General features: G+C 38.0%; 1 protein-coding gene across 10 annotated transcripts in view; it reads left to right on the top strand.

Annotated features, from left to right (window-relative positions):
• The window catches only part of PEX5L (peroxisomal biogenesis factor 5 like), a 108177-nt gene that overhangs the window by 53830 nt on the left and 37266 nt on the right, over nucleotides 1–17081 (top strand). For 5 of the 10 annotated variants that reach the window (XM_039557307.1, XM_039557306.1, XM_039557314.1 and 2 more), the window contains 3 exons: nucleotides 11969–12034; nucleotides 13827–13931; nucleotides 15237–15275. The exons of 1 other annotated variant lie outside the window; for it this stretch is intronic. In XM_039557307.1, the coding sequence (XP_039413241.1) occupies nucleotides 11969–12034; nucleotides 13827–13931; nucleotides 15237–15275 (210 nt within the window). The remainder of the gene's footprint in view (nucleotides 1–11968; nucleotides 12035–13826; nucleotides 13932–15236; nucleotides 15276–17081) is intronic. 4 more of the 10 variants (XM_039557315.1, XM_039557311.1, XM_039557308.1 and 1 more) reach the window with 2 other exon arrangements.

The raw sequence follows: 17081 nt of genomic DNA, 5'->3' as shown, positions 1-17081 counted from the left end.
TATATATATGTCTTAGACAATATTCCCTACAAGATACAAGTGATGTAAAAAACAAGGAAAGATTTTTTATATCTGTTATATATGAGGTCAGCTAAGGTGAGCACAAGGCATATCATAACCTCAAAAGCTAGAAATTACTAATTACTATATCACATAGCCCAGAAATTTAAAGACTTAATGGTACAAAAAAACCTTGGAAAGAAAGTCCTCCTTCTCTTGGTTCCCACAGTATTTATAACAATTTAAAATGCCATCTATAATTTGCTGATCTGCTGGTATCTGTAATACTCCACATTAGAGTTAAATGGCTAACTTGATATAGTCATAAACAAGTCATGCTTGGTAATAGGAGTTCTAAATCAGGCAGCTACAAGACAAACAAAAGACCATCTTTTGTTCTTGATCCTTGTCTTGTGCACAGAAAACTAATCATGCACAGAGCCTTTGGTTCATAAATAAACCAGGAAAATTCAGACTGAAATTTCAAATTTAGTCACAAAATGCAAGCACTTGATGCATTCATTCTGTGTGTCTCTTGTCTACATTTACTGTCAGAAAGCTCACATTTGCACAGAAGACAATGCCTTGTTTTAATTAACAATTCATTTCCAGCTATCTTTGTGTATGGAACGTGCATATTTCTACATTTGCAAGCAGATCTTTAAGAGAGTTTCTAAAAGCTCACAGCCTCTGGTAATGTCAAGATATTTACAGAGTGCAAAAAAATATATTCAAAAGCCCGTATATGGAAATAATAACATACAGTTAAACTATATTGCCACAGACAATAGGGAAATAAAAGGTCAGCATTTGACATAAACACCAACACCTAAAAAATCCCTTTGGAGAAAATAGAAACAGCCGCAGCAGGTATATGAGGAGTTATTCCTCTGCTTTTCAGTGAACAGGAGCATTAAAAAGAGTGGGGGTTTTTTCAACACTTCCAAGATAACACAGTAACATTTGAAAGGAGATGGTCTTTCATGTACTAAGATATAAGAATTAGTTCTCAGTCTATCGTAGCCAAACTCTCTTCAACCATTGGCACTGTTACTGACCAAAGAAACTTATTCTATTAACGAAATGAGGCAAAATGTCTGTAAAAACTCAAGTGTAGCTGATGAGTGGACAGTGCAATTCAGAAAGGAGTGTGTGAAAATTGCTCCAAGCTATCCTTTCCACTTCACTGACCAGGAATCAGTTGCTTGAATTTTTTTTGGCTGCCAATGACTCCACAGGCACTTCATGTTAAGGTGTGAACAGGAGGGGAAAAAAAAATCCAGTTCTTGCTGTGGACACTCTTAGTTAAGCTTTTAGATCAACCACAGCTTGGCAGGGTTTCAAACAAGGCCACCTTGTGACCCAGGTAACACCCCCCCTCCCTTCCTGGGAAGCACCAGTATCTTCCAATCCTACTGGGAGATTGACTTAGTTACAGGTAATTCTTCCTCGCCCTGACCAGGCAGTGCCTACACCATTCCAGTACCACAGGTTGCCTCACTCTTGGAAATCCTCATTCCCTCATCTCTGTGGATGCTCTCTGGCACTGATCCCTTGGGACAAAGACACAGATCCCTCACTTTGCTTTCCGACTCATGAACGCCTCCCCATAGGAAGGAGTGATTCGATTAACTCTCCTTATGAATATGCAGATCTAATTAGCTAATAAGCATGTTTCTTGGAGCCTGAGATTCTGGCAGTTGCTCTGATGTGTTATCCTACCTCAGTAACTCCCCTGTAGCAAACTAGGAGTGGAAGCACATGTCACTGGGCCTCTCACTGCTATCACCATCTGCAGCAGCTTCTTTTATTCCTCAATTATGCTCGTGCTATCTGGGCTGAAAAAAACCTTCCAGTCCTTGCCAGTCTAAGCATATGCCTGTGTATTTATTCAAGTAATTTTTAACGGTCTGAGTTGACTATGCCATCTTTCATATCATTTCACTGGGGTTTCATTAATATGAAGTGTCTCACACTTAATGGGAAAGAGTGAAGTTGGGATAAAACTTCCTTATTTACAAGATTTTCAGAGTGAAATGAGGCAGCAGAGTGTTTCAGTGAATACAAAATTCAGAGTGCTGACTGATAGAGTGATTTCAGTCAATCATAGCAGTGTCACTAGAGCAGCTATCTAAGGCCACTCTTGGTTCCTAAATACAAAAAGAGATAGGATAGTGAATTACTGCAGAACTACAGCAGCAAAACTTTCCCTGTGCTGGCTCAGTTCCTCTCCTCAGGGAGTAGAAAACAAAGATATATACATATATCAATATAATTAATACATGTACATATGTTTGAGACTCCACAACTTTTCCTCTACACCCAGGATAACACCCACTGCACCCATCCTGGGGTGCCAGAAATACCCGAGCCCTCTCCAGGTGTTTGTCAGCCACATCCTGGGCTAATGCTTGGTACAAGTGGCAGACATGAGTGAGCTGCTGCACTCCTTTCCCTCAGCTATGAGCCTGATCATTCTCTGATAAAAAGCACATTTACTGAGGCTGCCTGCAAGCCATTCGGAAAATGGCATGCTCTTTCACTTGATCAAGATCGATTTTGATGTTCAAGAACAGTCTGTGGTAAATGAATGTGTTCTTGTGGAAGGAGACACCAGCAGAGTATAGCACTGCACTGCAGGATTGAGACATTTATTTTTTTATGGAACCTCTGAGGAGAAATCTTTCTGACAATGGCTGTCATGCTATTGTCAGGTCACTTAACCTCCACAGCGTTAGGTCACTGTGCCCTGGACTGGGGGGGAGATATAGTTTGGCTTTAACTACACAGGACACACTGGTGCTAGATTTGACACCCCAGCTGAAGAGGCACAATCCATTAACTGGAGCAACTGTACATCCAAGGGGGTTTGTATCTACCAGAAGCCAGTTTTGAAATGCAAGTAGCATCCTTTACATCCCAGGACAGTAATTGCAATGGAAGCTTCTTGGAAAATATAACTGATGATTTAGCAAATTTTTTTTTTGCCTACGAAATCTTAATTAAGGTGTTTTGAGAATTAAGAATTTCTCCGTAAGAGCCATTTGCTGTTACCAGCTGCTTTTAGTACTTGGTCACAGATACCATGCTGTAGATACCCACAGAGTTTTTATTAAACAGAATTGCTACAACTAGCAGCCAAACTAAACTGCTGTAAAAAGTGTGGACTCACCACCTTTTTAATTACACTGCAGACATCCTCAAACTGGTAATTAACAACTGAATTTTGTGATTCTGTTGAATTACAGAAACAAAACAAGAGAACTTGATTCCCTAATGAGGAACCTGCCAACCTAAACACAAGTGGACTGCAAAACACTGTGCACTTTATAAACATTATACACTCTTATAGCATACATTTTAAAAGTGTGTATAAAGTGAGTGAATAAGTACATAATTTTCTTTTTTTTCTTCAGTAGATGCTTTTCACTTCATAAGTATGCAAAAATAAATAAAATAGGTTAAAAAAATTCTATAGGAAAGGGTGAATGCCTATTCAAGCAGAACAGTACAGAGAATATCTGATATCAGTGATGTGCTGGCTATCAGAAATAGAGTTGTTGCTTTCAGCTCCTTGTCAAACAGGCCAAGTGCTAATCACTGTCATTGATATGAAAATGAAATTAAATCTACCGAAGCAAAAAAGAGTATAGAACACTTGCAAATATTCACAAAAGAGCCAATTTATATAAATGTAACTGATAAAAAATTACCTTAAACAGTAAAGATAGAAGACCAGGCCAGATGGGATTCTGAGCAATCTGCTCTAGTGGAAGGTGTCCCTGCCCGTGGCAGGGGGTTGGAACTGGATGGTCTTTAAGATCCCTTCCAACCCAAATCATCCTATGATTCTTTGCTAAGAATGAGTTTTTAGTTGTCCAAGGCAGCTGAACTTCTGATTAGGTCTAGAAGTAATTATCTACTAATGCAGCTACTTTTTGCTTTTTCATTTTCATGTTTGTAATTACAATGTATTTGCAATATTAGAGTAGAAAGGTCCATTCTCCACACTAACAGTACACATCAGAGAATTAGGAACATCTTTTAAGAGCACACTCATAGTACCTCAGTTTTAAGAATTTCTCCCTGAAGGCTTCCAAACTGTGTAAATGAAGGGACAGTAGCATAATCCTCTCTAAATGGGTTTATATGATGCTGCTAATGCTGCTTTTATATGATGCTGTTAATGCTGCTTTTGGAGCATTAACATACTTTAGTACTTCAGATGAGATCATTCTGAAGCTGAAAGTGCATGCAGAGGCCATGTCTAGGTCAGGGACATTAAGTTATTTTGCAGCCACACTGTTATTCCAGCTCTATTGCCATTGTCTGATAAGTGACAATCTACTCTTTTTAGGGATTAAAAATAAGGGGGTAAACATACTCTACTATACAGGTTAAAAATAGGGTTTTATTCTGGAGGTAAGTACACTCAGATTCTGAACACTTTGTTGTGAAGACCACACAGCACAAGAGACTCAGAATGAATTTTGGGTCAAGGATACAGCATAAAGACCATTTATGACCAAAGTGCTAGAAGAGTTCTACTTTGACACCATTCAGTAGAAAGGACTCAAACCTTAAGGTTTTAGCAAAAAAACTACATAACAAATTCAAGGGTATCAAGTGTTTTTATTATGATGGGAATCAAATGTTTGTATTACAGGAAGGGCTAAATTTACCCTGGCAGAATTTAGAACAGTGATTGGAGAGAACTCTTATAGGTCAAGTAAATAAGTCCTAAAAGTATATTTCAATCATAAACTATCCTGGTCTGTTGTTTTCAAACCTGCCACATAGTATGATACGTTTTCACTATTTAATATGTACATGTCTGATTACAGATGATGAGAAGGTAACATCAATCTGCTTCAAAACAAACCCAATCACAAACCTCCAGCTGCCCTTTGTACTTTTTTGTTGCATTAATTCTCTGCCTCACCATCTTTCTATCCTTTTACATGGTAGAATCACATACATTGTTATGGTGGAATTAAAAATATTTCAGCATGTCGTGGTTATAAAAACTTTCATTGTTTTTAATAGCCTTTGAGCAAGGTGTTTAACACGCAAGCCAAAGAAAAACAAAAATCCTAAACAGAATTAAATCTTGTGTGATTATACACAAACCATGAAAGAATCTGTATGAAAACATTAAACTGAGGACATGAATTTTGATCACATAATGTTTACCCCATATTTATAGAACTCAAATCCTGAGATTTTCATCCTAATCTTCAATAAGAGTTAATAGTGGTCACAATGCATTACAAACTGTCTTCAGTGCCCAAGCTGTCATCCTTCATAAACAAAACCAGAACAATCAAAATAAGGAATTTAAGGACTAATACAAATTTTAAATAGTTCTGAGATTAGGTACCTAGTAAAAGACATATACCAATTCATTTATTTAGATACATATCTCATTTTTCAAAACAGTATGCAAAATTTTATCTGATTCTGAAATAACAGGTCATCTGAACAGTCACCCTTATTCAACATAATTCCACCTTTGCTAAACAATACCTTCCTTAAGGACTTTCAAAATAAGAGTAAAACCTTGACTATGAAAATAAGCAATTTGGACTCTTAATCTGGTAATGCAAAACAAGAGGAAGCAACAGGCAACTCTTATGTCCCTCCAATAGTTTTAAGAAACATTTCTGTTGTATTCTTTAGAGGAGTGCCAGTTCTTTTCTGTGCAGAAAACCACAGTTTCAGGACTTTAAAATGATCTTAAAACTCTGACAGAATTGTATCTGTTGGATATGATCAGAATATTATGCTTTCAGAGCCTTTTTCTAACTCAGTCAGAGAATTCTTTATTTTTTAAATTGCATTTATTCCTTTGACTGTCTTTTTCTCATTCTAAATGTCTGATGAGTGTCTGCCCAATCTAGAAAAAGGCTCCACTAACAAAAATATGGGGCTAATGGGACCTAATTCCTTTTCTGGCTACACAGGTGTACAGCTGTGAAGTGCAGGATTTAATAACGATATCTGGAACAAGAACAACAAAGTCTGCAAACACTGGAAAAAATACACATTTCTTCTATGTTCCAGGCAGGTAGAGCACAGATTGTACAATTTTGACATCAGAACCTGTGTAATTTTCTTTTAAAAAAGAACTTGCATCATATTCCAGACACAGTTATACTTCCAGTTGTCTTTTACACATAAAGCATCATCATACACTTTTCTGAGTCTCATTGATCGCAAGTGAAGATGTAATAAAAGAGACAACCAGCCCATAGACTCACCTCATCCCAGAGATCACCCATTTTTTTCTCTGGAATTGAAGGCAGACTGCTTCAAAGTACTTGAATATCACCTTCTGCATGAGGCCAAAATACTTCTATGTTGCCACATCCACGTGCATTTTATTATTGAGAAACTTTAGTGATATCAAGATACAACAGCTAAGGCACAACAGCTTCTGGAAACAGCTGCATTTGTCTGGGGTTTTTTTCTTTTTTTTCTTTAAATGAACAGGAAGTTTTAAGCTATGCCATGATTCACTCCATATTTTGCTCTGGTCAACACTGCCTTTGCTATACTAATATCAATAAATTAATGTTTTGACTCTTAGGACAGCACAACTGGGAGTACAAAACCTCTCTCACAGTGATGGAGTTAAACACAAAGATAATACGAAAGCAGATCCAAGCAAAACTGTCAAAAGCAAAATTCCCAACATCTATAAATATTTGTGACAAGCATGCAAAAAGTTAAATGCTTGCCTTGAGCTTTGTAGCTCAAGCCATTATCTGAGGTTAAATAAGAATAGCTGTTAATTTCACTGAGGGTTACCCTACTGCTACACCTATAAAAGAGTTTCTATAAGACAGGCTCAGAAGCAGCTGCCTTGTAACAGCTTGCCTGTTCCAGTTAACTCAGAACAATGTTTTATATTCTGCATTTCCTACAAAGACTATCCCGTATTCCTGCTCACTGATAAGCCACTGATTTTTCCACATAAAATACCACCTCCTCTCAGTTTATTTCATTGCTTTTCCTAAACAGAGTGCAGAGTTTGTCTGCGTTCTCTTAATGTTTCATGAAACAAAACCATAACAATTGTGTAGCAGGAGGTGAGGAACCCCTACCTCTTCAAAGAACAGTAACATCATGAGCTGGGAGGAAATGAGGGAGCAAAATCCATCATTTACACATCATGTGGGCAGTAAACGCACACTTAAACAACAGACAGCACATTAGTCATCAGTTGTTTATTTTGAAAGTGATCTGATCTCCTGGAATTTCACTTGAACTTGTACCAGGGGAATCTCTTATTCTAATTCAGCACATGCATTATCATGGCAATATAGCAACCAATAGCAAGTAATTCTGTTGCTATGCATATGTTATGACTGGGGCTCATGACACTGAAGTCAACATGAAAGGAACTGAAATTAAGGGGGAGAAAATACTTCAGTATTAATTCTCTGCTGAAGACTACCAAACAAATCTGAAATTCCCAGTTGCTAAATCCAGTGATTTCACAAAGTTCCTTGACACAGACTAAGTAGAGATGAAGGAAATCCTGCAGCTATTCCCTAAGATTTTTCAAGTCATATACCATTGTGCAGTCAAAGGACTCATCCCTTCGGTAATGCAATTCCAAATCATTAAGAAGTCAATCAAATAAGTGCTAAAAAATAGTTTCTGTATATTCACAATGGACTTATTAAAAGATGACAATTGCAAAGAAAGAAAGGACTGCAAAACCTCTCACCCAAGCCTTCTATCACAAGGAGATACATTATATAACTTGTACATAAAAGGATCAGAACCTTAAACAACCTCTAAATAGTTAGTTCTGTCCCAGACCTCCTTCTTCTTACCAACCCTGCTCTGTATTCCCAACTGGGTTTACTATTTACAGTTAAATCATCAGTATTGTTCCACCATTACAGAGTGTTGTTATCTTGCTCAAAATATACATTCCCTATGTATACTCCAAACCTTTTGACTTAAGAGGGGAAAAAAAAACTTATTTCTCATCCTCCTCCTCCTATTAGCCTGCAGGATTCATACTAGCTTATAGAGAATGAGTTAGATTTCACAGAATTGTTTATTCATTTCCAGTCATAATTTGCATTTAGATGTGTTAAGTACAGTAACTTTGCACAAGTTCTTGAGAGTAAAATGGGTCTTGCAGAGCTTCCACCAGAGATGCTTTGGAAGCTGTCCCCCTTGGCTTTGGGAATGTATCTATAGCCTTCACACTGAGACAGCTTCTCAAGGGAGCAAACGTGATGCAACAGTTACTGAGAGTCAATAAACAGAAAACCTTACCCTGCCATTTCAATGCAAATGCTTCTCAAGCTGGAATGCAATTTAACCACCCTAACGACATTTAAATGGATATAAGACACAACCCAGTGAGGGTAAATGTGAATATTTGTGCTGATTGCCTTTTATCAGTTTTTGTCTCTTTCTTTGCCATTTTTCTTGTACGCAGTAAAGTCTTCCCATATTAACACCGAAATCTGTTTTTCCATCAACATAAGGATGAAGAAATGAGGAAGGGAATGAAAGAGGAGTAGAACACTGTGAACTCAGCCAATGTGGACTTAGTTGCTTTACTGTAAATTACTTCTTGGGCAAACCTTCTTGTAGCTGCTTCCTTGTCTGTAGCAAACTCTGTCTGTATTTCATAACAATCTTGTAAGAATGAACTACAGAAGGTCACGAGTCAAAAGAGTTTGGGTAATCACTAACAGAGAGCTTGAAAAGATGTTCCAAAGGATGCAAACACAATATCAAAATAGTAGCTCAGGTTCTGAAAGCTGGTCTACCCTGATGATGCTGCTTCCAGTTCAGGACTGAGAGCTCATTCACGTTTCCTCACCACGGTCAAATGGGCACTGCCTAAATGAGTTGTGTTCTCATTTATCATAGATATAAACCTGACTTCATTAGGCTCATAATAAAAAACTACCATGAGCTTTGATGAAACAGAATTTTCTGTTTAAATATCAATCTTGTATTGGTCCATAAAACTGCCTCACTATATATTTTCTCATTATTTTTAATTATATATAAAATGCAAGATATAACACTACTAGAAAAAGGTAGAAAAGTATAGATGAAAAGAAATACTTATGTAGAAAACATGAACATAAATGCCTGAGAGGGGAAAAAATTGAAATAATAAACAGATCCTATGTAAGACAAGAGCTCACAGTTGTATTGTGGACACTGGAACTCCCATGGTACCATTGCATAGCTCTGTGTGCTCATTTTGAGAGGTAAAAATCTTGGTGTTGCATAACTTAAAAAAATAAAGCCAAGTTTTCCCCTTCGTTTTTATTTTTAAGTTGCACAAAACAGGAAGATTTGTGGAGCATAAAGCCATTTTGAATAGGCTGCTTAGCTGGTACTCTAATACATCAGCTGCTGGAGGATCTGGAGAGCAGCCAAGCCTCCCAAATTCAACACGTTCAGCAGCTCTGCCTGTTCTTTCTCCCAACACAGGAGGACAACAGCCACTAAAACTGAGAGTTCTCACTAATGCATCTCCCGTAAAGTTTGCTTTGCAAAGGCCCTCCCAACCTATAAAGATATTTTAAGAGCAGTTCGGTACTTCAAAATGTTCTGAACTGGGTTTTGTTGTTATTTTGTTTTTAAACACTTCAATTCAATAACCCAGTGGGAAAGGTCAGGACAGCTGGCCATATTTTTTGGCATTGCATTCATAAATGCAGTGAGGTGTTACTCTGTTTCTCCTCAGCTAGAAAGGAAGATGCCCATGAAACCAGAAATCCTGTCATACCTGTACCAGCACTGCCCGAAGATCCATCTTTTATCTATCAAATTCCTTTATAGGGAAAGCTGTCTTAAAACTTCTGTTTTATAGAAGTTTAAATTTAAACATGCTCATGTTGAGATGATTTCCCATAGCTCAGTGAACAGCGGTGCATTGTAGTGTGCCAAATAAAGCTGAAACAGCTCAGTAGGCTCTTTGGAAAATAAATGGAACAGCACAGCTCTGTGTAAAGAAGGAATACCTTCTCTGTGTATACATATTAAAATAAAAAAGAAAAATCTGATCTCTCCATTTCTTTCTGCTTACTTTCCCACAAGAACAAGTGCTATAAATATTCCTGAAAAGTGAATTAGGGAATCAAGTACCTTAAATATTTGTCAAAAGCAAACTTCTAATTATGAAATAGTTTTAGATAAAATCCTTTTATTGCATAGATGACAACAATTTCTGCAATTAATCATCATTTAAATACTCTTGTCAAAATGTTAAACATTTACAAAGCACTGGCTGTTGGCTTTTCATATGCAAGAACAAATTTTCAAATCACTGTAATGAAGAAAATAATTACAGAATTATGTAGTATTGCACTAAATAGTAATGTTTCAAGTGTGACCATGTGTTCATTCTGATCTGCCATCAGGACCTGAAGGTCATCAGTTGGTCCCAAGTACTTAAATATTTGTCATACATGAGCATGGTTACAAAGGTATATGCATCACTTATTTAAAAAAAAATCAACTTTATGCTGCCCTAGAAATTTACATTAATATGCTCTTACAGTAATTTAATTAAATAGTCATTACTAAGTACCACATCTAAGTAGTGTGACTTGTACAAAATTTAATTTGAAACTATTCAGAAACAGCAGCAGAAAAAAATATTTCCCTACAAAATCCTGCTAAATCAGCATACTGCTATGGAAATGTCTATTACTATCCATTATCTGATCCCAAAGGATAAGCCTAGAGAAATTGTTATTAAGTTTTGAACCCAATCTATCATAAATATTTAGCATCAGGGGAATACTCTGAACTCTACTCCTTATTTTGCTTTGGAGATGTTACCTAAAGGAACTGTTGCATTTTTTTAATGTAGCAAATAATGAAATATTGACACATTTCTCATTTTTTCTCAAAGCAGTATGTTCCATTTAAACAAATAATGTATTTTTTCCTTCATCAATTAATGTTTGTCATTATGTGTACATGGGTTGTCGTGTTCTACATCACAGATGTTTCCATTTCTATATTGCAAACCAATAGGGAATGATGAAATTTATTTACTAAATTGTTAAACTGTGGTCTGCATGAGAAAGTAACTTACCTTGCAACCCTCCACTCCCAACAAACTCTTCATTTTTAAGTCCTGGCAAGTGTAAAATTAGCTGTTACAGAATTACGGGGTTTGAGCAATAAACTGCTGTACCAGGTAAATTTACACAGCACTTTGGCTTGCTAAGAAGAAACACTTAGTGTTGAAGGAGGCCAAGTAAATAGCACCTTAAAAAAATAATAATTCTTCAATGGTTAGTGTAATAAATGTGCTGGAGATTTTCATTTCAGCTGCAGTTCAGAACACTAACAAGGTTATCCTGACCATAGAAAAACTGGTTTTATGTGTCTCCAGTTCTCCTGCCTAATTGCTTCATGGGCGAGTATTGGCTACATAGTGTTCACTACAGGGAAGAGAGACCAAAATTTTCAAGCTTATCTACCTTACATAGGACAACAATATTAATTTCTAGTCAACAGAATAAAAAGCTGCATTTTCCAGTGGATTGCTCCCCTGTGTACCTCTCCAGCAGAATCTGACAATTTAAGCTATCCCACTGCATTGCCTTTCTCTTTGGTACCCAGGAAATTGCTACCAACTTCTAGTTTCAAAATGTTTTACATACCATAGGCTGAGCAGCCAGAAATGTCAACCTGACTTACACACAGTCTTTTAGGAAAGTTAAAGATCTAACTTTAAAAAAAGTACCATCAAACCACTTGCTTTGCCTAGCAAATATACAAAGTCTGCTCATTAAAAATAGGACACAGGTATCATTTGGGTTGCTTTTCTCCATTGTAGCATGGCCACTTTAAACTGGTGAGAAAGATTTTATATTTGGTGTCAGCCACTCCCAGGGCTTTGCAGTTACGTGTGTGGAGGATGAACAGCAGGCACTAATATGAGTATCATGACTCTTTTCAGGCAGTAGGTGAAACCTTGAAGAAAAAGTGGCTCTGTCTTCAAAAAAGTGACCTGACCTTTGCTTTGGTGGGTTTTTACTCTGCAAGAAATAAAAAGCACTGCATGCCTTCCAATGCATCCTTCCTAGTTGATAAACGATTTTGTTCTAGAACTCAGCACAAAAGGACTACATTTTCTAAAGACCAGTAGCATGCTATTAGTGCTAGCTAATGATAGCTCATGTGTCATACTGGAAACAAGCTTCATAGACCTGGAATATGTCATATGAATCATGAACAAACACGTAATTGGCCCAGAACCTTTGATATGCTTACCAATTAAATATAATTATCATTGAATTTAATATATTTAATTTTACAATGACTTTGCAGTTCTTTGGATATCAAAGGCATCACAAATCCAGCATGCTTATCATTTATGACACTTCTGCTCTGAGAATTTCTTGCAGCATGCAAAGAACTCTCTGTAGGGTATATGTGATGTGTTGCACAAGCAAGCTAATCTAATATTGACCTGACCAGTAATAAAATCCGTTTAGAAGCTGCAATAGAACATAATGGTTTTACCTGCAATTGATGAAATGTTCCTGAAACAATCTGTAGTTCAGTATAAGCAATAGTGGGGGTTTACTTGACACAGAATACACTGCTAGTGAAGGTAATTCTTGTATATGATGTCTTAGTAAAGAACCCCTTCTGTTAATAGACTTTTAAGGATTTAAATATATTTAAGTCCAGTGTAAAATACTTCTTTTATGGAGCCAGATCCTGCAGTCCTTGCACAGCTAAAACTTCCATGGAAATCAATGGGAGCTTTTTAAAGTATAATAATAAGGACCTGCCCAGGGTCACTGGCATAACACAGCTCTGCTGCAATGCTTTATGTGTAAGCTCCAACTTTCTCTGTCTCTTGCAAGAGGCAGAGATCAAAAGAAGACCAAAGATCAAGATACAGAAACCCATGTGAATTCAAGGTGATAAAGACCCTCATTAAATAAAAAGAATGGCATCAAACAGCATGTCACATAATGTTGGTGCACTTTTTGTTTGGCTATAGTTTATAAAATAATGTTAAAATATCTTAACTTTGTCCAGAATATTTACAATGTATCAAGTGAATTTTAAGAAAAGTGACGTTTAAAAAAAAAAATCCGTACAGTAAGTTCAACACCAATTATCATTTTGGGGAGAGCTGTAGCAATGCCTGCGATGGCAGAATTTGGCTCCGTATGTTCTGTTAGCAAAAACCTAGACCGTTTATATGATGTAAATTGCTTTTTAGAATGTTACTAGAGCTATAAACTCTGTAGGTCCAGATTATACATTCAAATTTCAGGGAGAGTTTGCCTCAGTGAACAACAAGGAGCTGTGCTTTATTTGAAAACTCTGCGTGACGCTATTTTAAGAAAAACAAAATGACAAAAAGCCCACAAAGAGGTATTTTGGATATAAACTTTTGGATAAATAAAATTAAATCAAGGGGCTGATCCTTCAGTCCTTGCAGGATCCTTGCAGGATCCTATCCTGCAGAAGGTTGGCATTGGGGGAAATTCCAGCAGGCCTTGGCCCAGCAGGAAAATGCCGGATTCCTGTTGACTTCATTGGGGCAACTCTAACGAGCCACCAGACCACGGCTAGACCCCAACTGCCTCCTTAACCATTGGGTTGACGGACCATTTGTTGTATCATTATTATTATTACTATTTTTAAACAGTGTGTGTGTGTTCTGCTTCCAACCAAGCTTCGCTTCCAGACGCAGGCGCGGCCAGCGTCCCGCCGGGCTGGGTCGGGTGCGCGTGCGCGGGAGGCGGTCGGAGCCCGCTGCTGACTTGGCGCCATTGTTGGTTTCGCTGTTGTAGGGCAAAGGCGCTAGGGCAGCCGATAAGGCTGTGGCCATGGTGATGAAGGAGATTCCGAGGGAGGAGTCTGCAGAAGAAAAGCCCCTCCTCACTGTGGCATCCCAGGTGGGCGGAGCGCGGGGCTCTGAGGGGGCCGCGGGCGCTGCGCGAGTCCCCAGCCCCACTGGGTGACCCATCCCGCGCCAGTGGCATCCCAGTGCTTCACTGAGGGGGGAAGTAGCCTGGGGTAAATAATGGGGCTTTAGATGTTTTGACATGAAAATTTAAACGAAAATGCATTTTACTCCCCAGTTCAGTAACCAGAAAGTTGTTTAAAGCTAGTTTAAAATCTTGGTTCTAACTCATGCCATCAATTGTCCTGCCATAAATACTCATCTGCAATTCATATATGAAATATTCCCATTGGTGCATAGTAAAATAAGAAACAACCAGTTCACATTAGTGTCATTTCCAATATCTCAGATCCCACTCCTAAGCTCTCACTGGGGCTCTGCTCCTGGTCTGGATCAGAATACGTGACTTTGCACATCTCATTGCTTTCATTTCTACACCTTCAGTTGAAGGAAGGACGTATGTCCCCACACTAAACTTTACACATACCTTGGAGTTGCCAAGGTGGTTCCATTAGTTTCTTGAAGACAGTGGCTGAACACAACTGTAAATCACAGCACTCTTGCTACAAGAGTGGATTTTATTCCCTCATGTTGCTCACGTACATGAATTTGTTCCCCAGGCAAGTGCATTTAGTTTCCTGCCGATATTTACTGCACACAAATACTTCCAGCTCATCAGGAATGGAAATTGCTGGAAGTTGTTTTATGTGAGAGCCTTAAGCAAAATCCACAGTCCTATTTTATTCCCCTCATGATTTAGGATAACAGCCGCTGTGCTTTAGAAAGTTCTAAGATGCACACACACCAGCACGTACTTCTCTAGCAGAGCGTCGCAGATGTGCTGCACTAATACACATTCTAGAAATACCATCTACTAATTTGGAAACCAGGTCTGGCACTTCCTCCTCAGCCCCTGTTGAACACCAGGTTTTGTTCATGGTGAACTCCAATGTCTATGAAGAAACTGCACAGAGGAAAAACATGCTCTGTTTAAGGCATCATTTCTGATTTTCTACTTAGTGATTAACAAACAATTAGAAACCCACATAAAATGCTGCCCCCTTTAAAACTTCACTGCACCCAAAAAAAATTGACATGCAAAACTTCCATTGGCTTCAACAGGGCCAGGAGTTCAGCCTGGGTTCATTAAATGTTTAACTCACCATTTGTAGTGGCTGTCTGTCAGTCTCCTCAGCAATAGTCTATGATAAATTTATGAGTAAAATGCTTGTGTCTGTTAGTCAGTGTAATTTCTTCCACTAAACACAAATACCTACTTCCCTGCTATGCACCAAAGGGGTGCAGAAGCCAAAAGGAAGCAGAATCAAGTGAAAAAGTGAGTATTTTCCATAGCCATCTCTGCATCATGTATGTGTGATGTGCAGCTGTACGACCACGTTGCATACGTCATTTGTCCCCTAACTGTCTGGCTGAAGTGTTGGTTTGAGATGCTGTCACTGCAGTGTGTCCATGTGAACCCCTCATCCCAACCATCCATGCAGGATAGTGCTCTGCTGTGTCAACCATCCCCATCCCAGTGTCTGTCTCTGCTCTTTACATGATGAAACAGATGGATGTGGTTGCTGCTCACAGGGTGGAACAAGTTCCAAATTGACTGCAAACTTCCCAAGACAGATGGGTCAGGAGAATAAAGTCTGGTCTTTCCAAAGTTCTCACCACCACCAAACCCAGTGTGGGCAGATCCACATCGCAGGAAGAATTAAGTACATTGGGTATCTATGCTGCTCCAACATCACAGCCACCTAAGCAAAAAACCTGCAAGTGAAATTCAAGGATCAAGCCCAGACAGAGGAGCACTGGCTTTTCTTAGAGAAAAAAAAGTAAAAATCTCCCATTTCCAAAATCCTTGATGAATGGAGGATTAATTATGTCTGACTGTGGACACAGACTCCACAGGAAGCATAACTGGAATCTGATACATAAAGAAGAGTCTCTAAAACCTCTTTTTGATAGTGATAATGTACATAGGCCCCTGAGTTTGTATTTTAAAGTGTGTCTCTTTGCTCTCTTCCTCTGTAAAATGTTAAAAACCTATCCAGCACAGAACAAGACAGATAAATAGTCACATTTTATTGTAATGCTCCTAGCAAAGCCCAGCTTGTAAAATATGACACCTGTCTTTTGACATAAATACTGTGAATTAAATTTAAATGAAGTTTCCAATTCCTGGATTATTTTATATCATCAGATCTGGAGGCAAATTTTCAAATAACATGAACCAAAAAAGTACTGCAGACTCCTGTGGGGCAGTGGCAGTAGATGGCAACTGGGAATCTCAATCACCATTCCAGCAGTAATGAATGTACTACAGTAAGCAGAGGGGTATTCCTGGTAATTGAATAGACCTTTCAGTATTTATTTTTTGTAATCCAGTCTTTCTGTCTCAATTACCTTCCATAAAAGTCACTTTCTTTACACTTACTAGTGTGAAAAAGGATTCAGTAGCTGCCAAATTTAATACTTTAAGCATCCAGAGAGTGATCTTTCAGTTTTAACAGGATTTTGTAGAATATAACTCTATCCATGTTGCTGTCTCCCTTTATCTTTTAAAAGATAATTCATAAGAGACTGGGACAAATGAAAAAAAGGTATTTTTTTCATATGAATAAAACCTAGAAAATGTGTAAGAAAGCTTGCTGAAGGTTCAAAGATTAACTGGATATTGAGCTATGAACCAATTACTTCTACCTGAAGCAGAGAAATAAATGAGAAAAATCATGCATAAATTTGGTTTTAATTGCAAAATAAAATTTTTGTTTAACCTCTTCACAGCTTTTTTGCATTTGTCAGGAGAAAAAAACCTTGCTTCAGAATTACTTTCTAATGAGAAATTTAAACCTAAATATGCCCTGAAGTCAAAGTTTAATTGTGCAGTCAGCTATGAAATTCCCAATTTTCTACAGGTCAGTGAACTTCAAAGGATCTGATTCAATCACATTCTTCGACCCAGACTTATACTTTAAAATATGATTAACTGCTTTATTGAGCAGTAAAAAAGCTTAAGTGCTTTGCCAGCAAAAACAAAAGGAATCTCACAGTGTCACAGGAGTTATTTGTCCCAGGTCCATCACACCTAATTTAGATTCCTTATCAGAGCACACAGGTTGGAAAGCTGCTACTC

Source organism: Corvus cornix, chromosome 9 (assembly GCF_000738735.6).
Source record: "Corvus cornix cornix isolate S_Up_H32 chromosome 9, ASM73873v5, whole genome shotgun sequence".
Lineage (NCBI taxonomy): Eukaryota > Metazoa > Chordata > Aves > Passeriformes > Corvidae > Corvus > Corvus cornix.
The sequence above is the reverse complement of the archived record's forward strand: the minus strand, read 5'-3'. Positions and strand labels throughout refer to the sequence as shown.